This window comes from Corvus moneduloides, chromosome 2 (genome assembly GCF_009650955.1).
Source record: "Corvus moneduloides isolate bCorMon1 chromosome 2, bCorMon1.pri, whole genome shotgun sequence".
NCBI lineage: Eukaryota > Metazoa > Chordata > Aves > Passeriformes > Corvidae > Corvus > Corvus moneduloides.
The window spans coordinates 27,438,072-27,452,011 of NC_045477.1; the positions used below are offsets into that span (position 1 = coordinate 27,438,072).

A 13,940-nucleotide genomic window follows, 5' to 3' on the forward strand; every position below is an offset into this window, starting at 1 on the left:
AGGGGTTGTGTGCCATAAAGCAAGACAGAATCGGAGTTTCTTGCCTCCGGGGGTTTCACTAGGGAAGAAATAATGTCATACTGTCAACAGGTGAATTATGCCCTGGCAGCAGAGGAGAAAAAAACTTCCTGAGGGCTTAATGACCACTTTACCCTTCCTTCCCCTTTTTCCAAAGAAATCTTTTCAAAGCATTTGGGAAATGAGGAGGACACTTGTCTTCTGCCCATATGGGCAATGAGCTGGGAGTTGCCCAGCCTGTGAGAAGTGCAGGCAGGTCCTGCTGACCTTACTGGGCATGCAGTGGGAGCAAAGCTGGTACTCTGCCTGCTTTGAAAAATCGACTTTCTTCTTTGTCTTTTGTTCTACAATATTTTTAGAAAAGCTTAGATATATATAAAGCTTACATAAAATCTCAAGGTTAACTAGGTGAGTGTGGGTTTGACCCCTAACAGTCTGCTTCTTTCTCTACAGCATTTTGTCTTGTCTCAAAATTCCAGATTTCAGAGCCCAGGCTAGTAGAGAGTAGAAAATGTTAAGAGATGAAAAGTAGTAGAATGGAAGCAGAGTAAGAACTAAAATGCTGCAGAGAGGGGGAGATAATGGTCCTTCAAATTGCTCTTAGCTGATAACCTGATACTTTTAGGAAGGTTTGGGATCATGGAAAAACTTTTTCTCTGAACTGGCCGTATCAGCTTGCCAAAGCATCTGGGACAGCTTTATTCTTGCTGTGCACAGAGGGATTTAGCCTTTACCCTGCCTGTCTCCTTCTCCCCACTCTGGCCCAGATGAGTCCAGCTCCAGCGGTGGACGTCAGCTGTCGTCCCCTGAGCACCGGCCCCCTGCTGGTTCTGACACAGACAGCTCCGTGGAGGAGGAGAGCGACTTTGACACCATGCCAGAAATTGAGAGCGATAAGAACATCATCCGCACGAAGGTATGGCTGGTGTTGCAGCTGTGGCCCTCATGCTGGGCCATGGGCACATCTTGGCCCCTTGGTCACTTCAGTGAAATCTCAAAAATCCTGTTCCCTTTCAGGGTAGATTTCATCTAATAAAGCCAAATGTGCTTCTTAGTCTTTTTTCAGTCAATGAAAGTTTTCCCACTGTGCTGAGAGTGCTGCTGAAATGAGTGCTTTAATATGGAAAATCAAAATGTATTGGGGACTACTGAGAAAGGAAGAAAATGCCCATAGAGCATCCCAGAAAGTTCAAGAAGGTTCAAGGAAGATAGGGAGAAAATAATCTGCAACAGTAGGTGGCTATTGAGTACCAGTAATGTGACTACACTGGATGTGCGGAGGGGCTTTAAGCCAGCAGCTCTCAAACTGCCTCCTTTTGTCATCCCACACTTCTCTGTGTGGTTGGAGCCATTCCTGGAGGTCAGAGGATTTTGCAGAACTTACTCAAGTAGAATCAAGGGACACAGTGAGTTCACTGTGTAAAACCAGTCCAAATACCACCAAGCTGCAAACATGTCAAGATCTTCTACTGCCATCTGTAATCTTCATTGGTTTTCTTGTGTTTTCTCCCCTGCCTTCCCCACCCGCTAATGTTTTAGGTGTTCCTCTATCTATCAGACTTGTCCAGGAAAGACCGAAGGATTGTCAGCAAAAAATACAAAATCTATTTCTGGTAAGGAGAAGGCAAACTGGTAAGGCCCAAACTCTGGACCCAGAGTCTCTGGTTGTGGAGTCTGTCCACATGCCCTTCTTCTGAACCACTTCCGAACTATCCTGTTACCCATTCTGACCCTGTTCCAGCCAGTAACTGCAGACCCCACATACCTCAAGTAAGGACATCTGTGGACCAGTGCACACATGATCCTGGCTATGGATTATACTTTGCATCATTGCTTTTAAGCGTGGTAACAACCAGTGTACTGGAACATAGTGGGAAGAAGCAGAAACTGGCACTCAAACCCATGAACTTGTGCCCAGCATCCTGGCTTTCCCTGTGCCCTTAGCATTTGCCTCCTGTGTGCATGAGCGCACGTGCTCCTCTGTTTCAGGAGGTCATAATGAGATCATAGCCCCAGAGCAGTGGGGTGTGCACGTTCCTCCACAAGCACTGTGGGGCTCTCTCCTGGGTGTGCACCCCCAGTTTTGGTGTGTGTTTAACTGCTGCTGCTGTCTCCCCTCTGCAGGAACATCATCACCATTGCGGTGTTCTATGCCCTGCCAGTCATCCAGCTCGTCATCACTTACCAGACGGTGCGTTTGGCTCCACAGCTGTTCCCTCTTGCTTTAAACTGGCTCTGTGCTTGTGTTGTGCAAGGATGACAGTCACAGTGAAACTGGCATCACCCAGGAGTTCTGCTCTGTGTGAGGAGCAGTTTACCTTAGCTGTGCTCTCCACACTGTGTTGATGTTACAGTGAGCTTAGCTCACCAGGCTTGCAGTTCTGCAGTTTTTGCTTGGGAACTGGGAGTGCTGCTGTTTTCCTGCTCAACTGACGTCTCATTTGGGTCCTGTTTCATTTTAGAGACAGGAGGAATTTGATTTTATCTCTAAGAAACAGCCGAAAACAAGTAGTGTGTGCTGTGATTTCTCCTCCCTTCTCCCAGCCCTTGCTATCCTGCTGTTATGCAGATATCTGCAAGCACGTCTGTTGGTGGGGGGGTTGAGAGCACACAGTGTTTCCTCTGAAGACTGTTATCAGGTTTGTGGCCCGTGACAACATCTTGTCCTACCCTAGAAGCTTTGCTTGCAGATGTCAGTACTCCCCTGAGCTAGGCTGTGTCCTGGTACACCTTGTGTTTGTGCAGTGTTTGCATGGGGCAAACGCCCCAGAGCAGGGAGGATTTGCTAACACCGAGTCTTCCACCTGCTCTGTGTCCAGGTAGTGAATGTGACAGGCAATCAGGACATCTGCTACTACAACTTCCTGTGTGCTCATCCCCTTGGGGTGCTGAGGTGAGTGACCCCTTTCGTCTCTGTGTGCCTCCTGAGTGTTTGTGCTGTGCGCAGGTCAGGATTTTATGCTTGCCAGGCTCACAGTAGCAGTGTTGATAAGATCACTGGGAGTTTAGGACTCTGATCTTTCTGCTTTGCTCAGTAGTGGTGCTCTGTTGCAGTGAGACACATGCACCCTCGAACTTCTGGCACCTGGGCACCCCTTGGAAATCGTTGGCACAGCGTTGAGGTGCTCCCGTGCTCTATTGGACACTTGTATCCAAGGTGCAGCAGCTCTGCAAAGAAGTTCAGTCTTTTCAGTGTAGCATTTCTCTAAATTAATGTGGGAGTGCAAAGAAAGCCCAGAGTTGGGCTCTTAGAAGAAGTGTTAACTGGGACAGGTGAACTATTCAAACTAAAATTGTTACCTAGAATGTAAAATTGCAGTTCGGCAGCTGCTGAGGTGAAGGGTGGTGGAGGGGGAGCAAAACGGACTCAGCTTATCACAACCCAGCATTCAGCTTCCTGCTGCTGTGCTGCCTTTGCCTTACACATTCTTCTTTCCTGCAGTGCCTTCAACAACATCCTCAGCAATGTGGGCCACATGATGCTGGGCTTTCTCTTCCTCCTCATTGTGTTGCGCAGGGACATCCTCCACCGCCGGGCCATGGAGATGAAAGATATCTACACCCTGGTAGGAAGCGTGATTGCCTGGGGCTGAGTGGAGGCAGGGAAGATGGAGTGAACTCAAAAACCAGAGTGATACACACTGGGTTTCCACTTGCCCTCCTTGCTGGAGGGTTGAATCCTCTTTTCTTCCTCCTGTGCAGAAAGGTCTGGGTGGGATGCTTATGTTCCTGCACACCCCAGTGCTTTACTGCTTACAGTATGTCCAGAGTGCTGTGGTGACCCAGCCTGGGCTTTTGAAGACAAGATTAATAGAGGAAGGGCTCCCATGGCTCTGGCTTTTCCTGCAGCACTCGCTGTGGAGGAACTGGGACAGTAGGAGAGTCTCAAGATGCTTCTCTTTATAGTGAAGTTTGATTTGTCTTAACACAAGAGCTGCTTTTGATAAGTCAGAGGAATTTGGCTGCCTCAGTGTCTGAGGCAGAGCTGCTGGTAGCCAGAGCTTTTGTAGTCTCTCATGGGAGAGGATGGAGAAATCTGCAGCTCTTTGGGCAGAGGAGCTGGGGGTTTGTGGAGACAAACAGCTCTGTTTTCATGGGCTTGGTAGCAAGTAAAGGCATTAGCAGTTGTAAGAGTCTGCTGCTTGTGGTTTTCAGGTGCAATGTTGGTCAAATTGTGATGGAAATGCCTTCTCACATGGGCTGATGGGCTCTGCTCCTCAGGTGCTTCTAACACCCTACTGACCACAAGAGCAGTTCTGGGTCCACAGTCCTCTCTCAGTTTTGGGGAGGATGTAACACAGCATGAGATACAGGACAGAGATTTTCAGTCTCATGATGTCACTTCCAAGACACTGAGGTCTTCAGACCTGAACTTTCAGCATGGTTAGCCTGGGTTTGTTGCCTGTGGATTCACCTGGCTATGCCATGTGTCTAAATCCAGAGCCTGTGGTTGCACACAGGGCACTGTGCTGCACTGGTGACTGGAGGACTTGTCTAGGAGTTAGGAGGGATGAAGTGATGGAGAATGGAAGCTTGCCTGTGATCAGGACAGTGAGGATAATTAACTACACAGCTCTGCTCTCTTCCAGGACTATGGGATCCCAAAGCATTTTGGTCTCTTTTATGCTATGGGCATTGCTCTGATGATGGAAGGAGTGCTCAGTGCCTGTTACCACGTCTGCCCTAATTACTCCAATTTCCAGTTTGGTAAGCTGAGTTTCCTTTCCCCTTTTGAGCTGGAGCTAGGATTTGCCATGTTGTGTCCCCCACTGAATTGCTGACGTTTCCCATCCCTCTACCCTTGCAAGTGTCCCTGGAGCCTGCCTGTTTCAAAGCTCAGTCAGGAGGTTGTGATGCCCTTATTTTCTGATTTTCTGGCACTTATTTTCTGATCCCCTTTAGTTTTTGTTGCCCCAGAGCGTGCAAGATGTACTGCAAGGTGGCAAAGCACAAAGTGCTGTACAGTGCAGTGCAGCAGCAGGGCCAAGCCCAAGGCTGGCAGGCACAGATCCCTGATGCCTTGTGTGCCCTTGGAGCAGCTTTCTGAGGCCACTGGCAGTAGCTGTTTGCACTGTTTCTGTTGTGTCCCTCCACAGACACCTCCTTCATGTACATGATCGCAGGACTGTGCATGCTCAAGCTCTACCAGACCCGGCACCCAGACATCAATGCCAGCGCCTACTCTGCCTATGCCTCCTTTGCTGTGGTGATCTCCCTGGCTGTCCTTGGAGTGGTATGGCTCCTTCTTACCCATCTGCTTCTCTGGGGAGGAGATGGCATGGCTGGGAATGTGGCTTAGGTGTGAAAATGACTGGGAAAAACAGCAGAGTAGGATAAGAGTGTGTTAAGCAGCTGTTAGCATTTGAATTCTCAGTTCTGCTGGGCTTTCCTCCTCCCTTCCCCTGAGCTTTCAGGTAGGAGAAGAGCAGAGCAGTTTCTTTTAGGTGGGCTTTTTTTTTTTGGGCTTTGACCACCACCTGCCATCCTTCTCAAGAGGAGAAATTAATGCATCCAGATGTATGTGTCCAAGCACACAGATGGTCTTCCTGTGGCGTGATTCACATTGGAGGAAAGTGGGGTGAGGCTGCCTGAGCTTCCAAGACCAAGTATCTTATACCTGATGGCTTGTGCCTGTTTTTTCCCTTTGGAAAACTCCATGTTGTTTGGCACAGCTCCTGCAGTTGGCCTCTCAATCTTTGGAGAGGGGCAGGCTGGGATAATGTCTGGGGGGCTCTCAGGCAAATTCCTGGAGTACCTGCCTATGGAAGGGCACTGGAGCAGAAGCTACAGGACTTTTCCCGATTGCTCATAGCATTGCAAGTACTGAGCTGGGCTCACCAGAATCCCCAACCTGTGCTTTACCTTGGAGGTCTCTGCTTCCTGTCTTTTGAAGGACTCATTTTCCTTCATCAGTAACCAGGCAAAATCCATGGAATTCTTGCTCTGAACTAGCAGCTAGATCCCAGTGGGCTGTCAGCTCCTCACTACCACATTAGAGAGGTCTTTGTTTACAAGACTGTCTGTGGGATAAGGCATGCAGGAGGAGCTGGTGACCTTGGGACTTCCCAAGAATCTCTTGATAGGTGTAGTAAATCTTGACAACCCAGGTTCAAAACACTGAGACTTTGTTATGGATTGCTCTATCTTCTTTTGTGGGATGCTTCGAAGCTGTTCAGTGGATCTTGAAAGCAGCATGTCTCCCTTGTTCCATTCATGGAGAGGTGGCTTTTCTGCTTGTTTTTTGGTGTGTGGTTTTTTTTTCTCTGCCCACACAAAGTGAAAAGTTCAGGTGAGTTCTTTGCCCCAGGGAAGGGGAGTGGTCACAGCCTGATGGCAGATCAAGAGTTTCTGGACTCCTTATTGTATGAATGAAAGATTAGGGGTTTAGTATAGCATTAACATGCGCTTGCAGGTTACTTCCATTCCTTAAATAAAATGAAACTGCACAGTAGGAGCAATTGCCTGCAGAGCACTTCTGTCCTTTTTGATCTACTTTGGTACAATTGTTAAAGTAATGGTTGGTTCCCTGACCACCTTTGTAAAAATCTGCGTTCTGACCAGAGAGCTGCTGCCCAGCCCAGCAGAGAGAGCTTGCCTGGCCTGGGGGTCCCTGCGCTGCTGCTCCCTGGGCCAGCTGCTGTCCTTCCTGTATTGTCTAAAGGGGCATTCTGAAAGAGTGGTCTCCTCTCCAGGATGCTGAGTTCCTCTTGCTTCTCTGGACTTCGTTTTGAATTTATAGATCTGTTTTCTGGTTGGAAGTTTTAGGGGCTTCTCTTCCATGTTCACTAAAGTTGTTTAATGTCCCATGATGATGTAGGACAGGAAAGGATTGTCCTGCTGAAAGAGGGCTCAGTTTGCTTTTAAAATGTCTTTGCTTTCAGGTGTTTGGGAAAAATGACATGTGGTTCTGGGTTATTTTCTCAATGATCCATGTTTTGGCCTCGCTGGCTCTCAGCACCCAGATCTACTACATGGGCCGCTTCAAGATCGGTGAGTGCTGTGACTGACCCGTCTCCTCCCAGGTGTGCGGGTGCCTCCTGTCCTCACCTGCCTGTGCAGCACAGTCCTGTGGCCCCTCTTCTGGGCTACCTTGTCCTCTCATCCCTCTGGTGCTTTCCTGGCCTCTGAAGTCCTTGTGCTACTGCTTCCCAGAGCAGTGGGAATCAGCAGGAGCTGTGTGCTCTGTGGTGGCAGGACTGCTGGGCTCTGAGGGAGCTGCCCTTCAGCTGCAGCTCTCCCTAGTGCTGTGCTCAGGGGGGTGACCTACACCCTGTCACGGGGTGAGGGGGGAGAGGGCCTGCTGGGGAGCCTGACTCTTGTGCTCTGCTTATAAACCTGTTTCTCCTTCCTCTTCTGCTCCTGTCTGCCTCAGACGGCCCTGACTCAGGTAACTGTCCGCAGCTTTCCTTTTTCCCTGTTGAACTCATTGTGCTGAGGTGTAGCAGCCAGGGATTGCATGGATGTGCATGGGGAGGCAGGATCGTGTGCCACCTGGGGTCAGCTCTTGGGAAGTGAAACCGGTTTGCCAGTGGCACTGCCAGTCCTGTGCCTTGGCAGGAAGGGACCGATGCAGCACAGGAGAGCTCAGATCTTGGTGCAGGAGCCTTTTCAAGCTCTGCCTTGTGGCTAAAGGGGAACATCTGTGTTCATGCATGCCTGTCCATCCCCACTGCCACTGATGGCTCTGCAGTGAAGCTTCTGCAATGATTTTGAGATTAGGAGTGTCTTGAGTGTGCTCTGCCCTTCTAGGACCCTCTAAAGCCTGTGGGACCTGTTTCTGCTGTTTCCCTGCTCCAGCAGCTTGTTCCATGGAAGGTGCTTTTCCCCCTTCCTACACAGACATACACCTTTCTTCCAGAGATGGGGTTGCAAAGCCAGCCTCTACACATACAGGCAGGGCCTGCATGACTTCTGAATAGAGAGATTTTTAAAATTTATTTTTGTTGTAACCTGTTGTTCTGGCCAAATGCCATCCACATCCTGTGGTGGATGCCCTTCTGCTCAGCACAGACTGCTCCCAAAGGGCAAGACATGAATCTGCTGACACCTTGGGTTCTATGTTGTCAGCTGGTAGGTGTCAGCTTCTTCCTCACAGGTGTTTTAGAGCTCACTGTGCTGGCTGTTCTGGCTTTTTATCCTTTCCTTTGACAGACTTGGGCATATTTCGGCGAGCAGTGATGGTGCTGTACACAGACTGTATCCAGCAGTGCAGCCGACCAATGTACATGGTAGGTGACTTCTCATCTCCAGCACCTCTCAGCAATTCTTCACTCTTTAGGCAATGTGTGGATGAAAGAGGTGGGGCTACTTGAAGAAGGGATGGTCCTTGCTTCCCTTGTTCTCTCTCCCCCAAAATGGTTGGGTAAGTGTAGGTCTCTGGTGGAGTGGTTTACCCCCAACTTTCAAGCCTCCCCTGACCTCAGCCTTGGTGAATAAAACATCAGAGCAAAGGTGATACAAGCATTACAGGATTTGCCTTTGCACTTGCTCTCTGGGAGCATCCATTCAGAGGAACAGGTACGAGGCTCTGTGCAGTGCAGCCTCTCTGGGGAAGGCTGCAGCTATTTTGGTTTTGTGGCTTAAGCAAAAGCAATTGCCATTTCTGCAGCACCTCAGGGCAGACAGCAAAAAGGTAAGTAAAAGGTGGCTGTTACCTTGTGTCCCCCTGATTGCTTTCTCCTTGGCATAGAGTGCTAATTAGGGCTTGAGGCCAAATGGAGTTTTTCACCCATGAGCATCCTTTTTCTTAATTTTTTATTTATTCTCCCATCTCTGAATAAGCAAATTTGGTCCATTCAGGCATGAAGTAAGCCTGGCCAGCCTGAAATAGCTACATCATGAAAGCAGCTTGTAAGCATAAATGCACATGCCTCGTAAATATAATCCTTCTGTCTGCTGTAGTTACAGTGCTTCCCTAGCTAATGGTGAGATGGGAGGAAAAAGGGGCTCTCTGAATATGTGCAGGATGCTGTCCAAAGGTTCCCCTGCTGCCTCTTTCAAGCACATCCTTGCTCTCTGCAGTAATTCTATTGTAGAACAGTGGGAGGGAAGGAATCTAACTAGAAAAACAGTAGAAGCAGTCAAAGGATTCACAGAACCTCCTGAGGCCCCTTAAGTGCTGAGCTTGTCCTTTTTTCGATGTTTAGTCTCCTTGCAACACTTTCTTAAAATTTTTGAGGATCAGAGCAGTTTCCACCCAGAAAAAGCTCCTGCAGAGCCAGGTACATGTGTGTTTGCAGGAACCAGACTCCAAATCCTCACATAATGCTGTCCTGAGTTTCTGAGGCAAAGGCCTCTTTTTGCATACCCTTTTCATTTCATCTGATCATCAGTGTCTTTTCTCCAGGACAGGATGGTGCTGCTCATTGTTGGGAACGTGGTCAACTGGTCCTTGTAAGTACTGGCATGTTGGTGCCTTGTGTATTTGTGCATGTGAGCAGCAGGATTTGGTACTGGCACACAGGTGGCCTGGAGTGATGGGGAGATGCAGCAGTGTCTGTGCAATAATCCTGTGCTGGGGCCCTTCTGATGTGTGTTGGCAGGCAGGCTGATCTGAGGGTGGTAGGCAGATCCATGGGATGCAGTACATGGAGCTACGTGGAGCATCCCTGAGGTTTTCAGCTCGGGCTGTCTCATGGCTCGTGTCTGAGGGAGTTTGTGCAGGGCTGGCCTGGTACTGTGCTGCTGTGTTGTGCTTCCCACAGAGCTGGGAGATCTCTCTGGCACAGCCAAGGTGCAGGAGACCTGACGGACACTGAGTCACAGAGCCTGGCTGAGCAGTAACTGCATGGGAGGGATCAGCTCTTGGATGAGACCTAAAATCATTGCCCCAAGCTCTTGCTTTTGGCTAAAGCTGCTTCTCAGGGATGTGTCTTCAGCCAAATGTACAGGTCTAGGACCAGATCCTACTGAGTGAGATGTGTTTGGCCATGGGCTGGAAGCAATCCAGGGCCCTTGCCTGTCCTCTGGGGTCTCCAGTTGCTTCAGCAGCTGACCATGGCTAAATTTCCTCGGCTGGGAGCAGAGGCAAACAGTGCATTTCCTCCAGGGAGTTGTGGTGCTGTGGCACTGGTGCTGTGTCCTGCAGTCCTGGGTGGGGGTTGGAACAGTGTGTGGCTGTCAGATTGGGGATGTACCCTGTCCCCAGTGAAAGAGGCTGGCTGATGTCCCTTTTATCCTCTGTCTCAGTGCTATCTTTGGGCTGGTGTATCGACCCAGGGACTTTGCCTCCTACATACTGGGAATCTTCATCTGTAACCTGCTGCTGTATCTGGCCTTCTACATCATCATGAAGGTAATGGGAGGCAGCTGTAGCTGTCCCTGACGCCCCTGTCTCCAAAGGGGAAGGGATGGGCCTTTTTTCTGGCTGCAGTTTGGGTTCCTGTGGTGCTGCAGAGAGATGTGGAGCAACCTTTGTGGGGCTCTGGGTGGGGCAAGGTGTTGGGGAGGGATGGTGTGTAGGCATTTCAAGGGTGGCTGGGCTGTGTCTTTGGAGGTGGGCAGCCTTTCGCTGATGGTGCAGGCTGGTGTGTGAGCCTTGTGCATGGCTCTGTCCCTGGGAAGAACTCAGGCTGTGTCCCTGTCTGCAGCTCCGCAGCTCTGAGAAACTCCTGCCCATCCCCATGTTCTGCATTGTGGCCACGGCAGTGGTGTGGGCAGCTGCCCTCTACTTCTTCTTCCAGACCCTCAGCAGCTGGGAGGTAAATTTCCATTTTTTTTGTTCTTCTGTCCATCTTTGTCTCATTCTCTTTCCTTCCTGGTGTTCGTTTTGCACAAAAAAGACTCTGGAGAAGTCTTGGGCTGCTCACGGGGATTTGAAATGGCTGAACTCATTTAGCAGACTTGTGACAGGAGCATGGGAAGCTGTGCTGAGCCAAAAATGACTGTAGCTGTGTAGAGGCTGTTTATGACCCAGGTGATCTGGAGGTGATTGGTCCTTCCTAGGGGACAGAGGAGGAGCTGGGGATCTGAAAAGAAAACCGGGAAAATCCTGACCAGTGCTGGGTGGAAGATATCCCTGGAGCAGATGGCCACCTGGGGTCAACCAGGTCAGCCTGCCTGGGCTTGTTAGGGCTCTTGGTGACCTGGGAGGCCATGAAATCCTGACTGGGTGCCTTCTAATAGGATGTCACATCCATCTCCATGGAAATGAGGGGCTTGCTTCAGGGTGGTCTGATGGAGGCTGTACAGCTTGTGCTATGCAGAACCTCAGATGTGGAGACCAGAGGCTTCCCCTTGGATATGTGGATTGTGGTCCCAGATCCATTTTGAGGTCCAAGTATAACATTGTGTTCCTGTCCTGCCCTTGCCACATGTCTGGCCAGCACAGCACCCTTTCCTGAACCCTGCTTGAAGGGTTAAGACAGAGTGATCCCTGTAGGGTCCAGTGTGGCCAGCAAGGGCCCAGTATGGGTGGATATCAGGTCCTGACCCTCTGCCTGCCCTCCTAGGAGACTCCAGCAGAGTCCCGGGAAAAGAACCGGCCATGCATCCTGCTGGGATTCTTCGATGACCATGATGTCTGGCACTTCCTCTCTGCAGCTGCCTTGTTCTTCTCCTTTCTGGTGAGTCCTGCTGAGCCTCCTACTCTGCTGGATGGCCTCACCCTCTCCTCTTTCACCTTGCTCCCCTCTATCCACGTGGAGCTGTGACTGCTCCAGAACTCCACAGAAGTGCCCCAATTCCTCTGCTTGGCTCTACCTCCAGACTTCCTTCACAGTGGGATGCTCCTTGTCAGTGGGATCAGGGATCAGACTTCCTCCTTTATTTCTCTCCCAGTGCCTCCTGGCCTCAAATTCCCTCTGGGGCTGTGGGTCACACAGCTGTTGTGGGGAAGCTGAGGGGCTGCTGTTGTGACCAATGACGCATGGATTCGTGAATACCTCCCATAAAAGCAAGGCTTGAAGATCTGAAAGGAAGACCTCCCTGGCCAGCAAGACCTGAATCTGACATGCACTTTCCTCCTCAGGTCCTGCTGACCCTGGATGATGACCTGGATACGGTGCGCAGGGACAAGATCCCAGTGTTCTGAGTCCCCAGGGACACGGGCGCAGAGGTGTCCCAAACTGCTCAGCCAAAGGCACTGGGCCACGGGTGTCTGTGGGGAATAAGCCTGCTTCTGTGGCCAACAGCCCAGTGGGAGCAGGAGAGCTGGATCCCACAGCAGGCATGAAGGGGTGCTGTGGCAACTGAGGTGGGACCAGGAGGGAAGATGACGTTTGCTCCTTTCCTGCCACATCCTCTGGGGTAGGCTTGATCCAGAGGCCAAGGCTAGTACACAGCCCTCTGGCTTGTGGGTGCAGAGGGTGCTGGAGCCAGTGATGAGGGAGGAAACAGGAGGGGAGGCATGTTAGAGACCTTTGCTTCCCTTCCTTCTTGCTGATGTGCTCTGCATCCTCTCTGGTGAGCAGGCTTGAGAAGTGCCATGCAGCTCCTCCTGCATTGGGAGCTGATGCCTGCAGCCTGCAGGCTGCTGCCCTCAGTCTCTTCAGCAGCACGGGGAGAGCATTTGGTTCCTGTCCTGTAGCAGCTGAGGGAGCAAAGGACTCCAAACTGAGGTGGCAGTGGGAGGACTGTGCTTTCTGTTTTCTTCTTTTTGTTGGAGAGACTCCTCTGGTAGCTGGTGGGGAGCCATGGTACCAAGGCTGCAGCGTTGGTGGGAGGTGGTGAACTGGAGCTGCCAGACTCAGAGCCTCCTGCCTTGCTCTTGCAGCCTCTCTGTCACTCAGCCACACTCCTGTGGCAGCTCCAGTGCTGGCACTTGTCAGTCACAAGTGCTCTCCTCAAGCGACCCTAAGAGACACCGCACAGCAAAGCCACAGCCTTCCGTGGCAGCCCTTGGCTCCTGCTGTGTGCCTTGTCAAAGGAGCAGGGTGGAACAGGGAGGTTTTCCAGCAGCCCCAGACTTTCTCCTCCCATGACCTTGCTTTGCAAAGCAGGTTCCTTTATGGCCTGGGAGTGTGAAGGTGGTTTTGGGGCAGTTGGGGTAGAGCTCTTCAGCTAAAGATCTGGACCAAATTTTCTTCTCCAACTTGTCTGAATCTGAAATGAGTTTTTTAATGGCTTCTGCATTCTTTCCAGTTTCTTAGTTATTTAAAAAAACAAGAATAAGGTGTGAATTATTTCAGGCCTTGCATCTAAAATGGGACCTGTTTTGCTAATTTGCAATTAAAAAGTGTTCTTTGAGGCCTGCTGTCCTTATTCTTGTCATTGCCTGAGCATTTTTACTTTGGTGTATGTGCATGTAGCCAGTGATGCAAAGGTTTTATTCCACTTCTGCTTACTAAAGCAGATGACTCTGGTGATGTTTTACTCCAAGAGTCTGTATCTCCTTGAACAGTTTTGCAACAGCTGGTTTTTATTTTTTTCTAAGTTGGAGTTTGTCGAGATGGTCAATAAAATGGATGTTCCTGGTTCCCTGCTCTGCCGGTTAATCTGAATTCTTCTTGCTTGTGCTCTCAGCAGCAGCAGAGACAGCAGTCGTGGCAGAGGGGTGCCCAGTGGTGTCACACAGCTGAAACCATCCTTGGGACTGTCACAGGCATTTCCTGAGCACAGGTGTGGATGACCTGCTTGTTCTCTTAACCAAATTGCCTTTGTGAGGCTACATGAAGAACAGACACTCATTTGTCACTATAGTCCCTTGGGCAGGGTGAGGAGAGGGCTGGAGGAGGAAGGACAAAAGAGGCTGCCAGCCTTTATCTTTCCGAGCAGAGCTGTGCTGCTCCGGAGGGTGTCGGGGTAGCTGTGCCAGATTGAAGGAGGACCTGTGTGCCCCCAAATTTGTCCAGTTCTGGGAACACATTTTTATAAAATACACTCTTTCTCCCTGTGTCTTTCATAATCTGTATGACCTTTCATAATCTCTCAGACCTTGTTCCAAGGTTGTATTTGTTTCTAGCCAGGAAGCTGGTTATCTTCTC

The 13,940-nt window shown here is 50.3% G+C and overlaps 1 protein-coding gene across 5 annotated transcripts in view; it reads left to right on the plus strand.

Moving 5' to 3' along the window:
* SIDT1 (SID1 transmembrane family member 1) overlaps positions 1-13,940 on the plus strand; it is a 50,447-nt gene that overhangs the window by 26,912 nt on the left and 9,595 nt on the right. For 3 of the 5 annotated variants that reach the window (XM_032098650.1, XM_032098647.1, XM_032098651.1), the window contains 15 exons: positions 786-934; positions 1,558-1,631; positions 2,143-2,209; positions 2,838-2,911; positions 3,461-3,584; positions 4,608-4,725; positions 5,115-5,251; positions 6,900-7,008; positions 7,391-7,405; positions 8,170-8,246; positions 9,365-9,411; positions 10,207-10,312; positions 10,608-10,718; positions 11,469-11,582; positions 11,987-13,441. In XM_032098650.1, coding sequence (XP_031954541.1) covers positions 786-934; positions 1,558-1,631; positions 2,143-2,209; positions 2,838-2,911; positions 3,461-3,584; positions 4,608-4,725; positions 5,115-5,251; positions 6,900-7,008; positions 7,391-7,405; positions 8,170-8,246; positions 9,365-9,411; positions 10,207-10,312; positions 10,608-10,718; positions 11,469-11,582; positions 11,987-12,049 — 1,385 coding nt within the window. In that variant the 3' untranslated portion in view covers positions 12,050-13,441. Of the gene's footprint in view, positions 1-785; positions 935-1,557; positions 1,632-2,142; positions 2,210-2,837; positions 2,912-3,460; positions 3,585-4,607; positions 4,726-5,114; positions 5,252-6,899; positions 7,009-7,390; positions 7,406-8,169; positions 8,247-9,364; positions 9,412-10,206; positions 10,313-10,607; positions 10,719-11,468; positions 11,583-11,986; positions 13,442-13,940 lie in introns of those variants that run through there. The other 2 variants (XM_032098649.1, XM_032098648.1) reach the window with 2 other exon arrangements.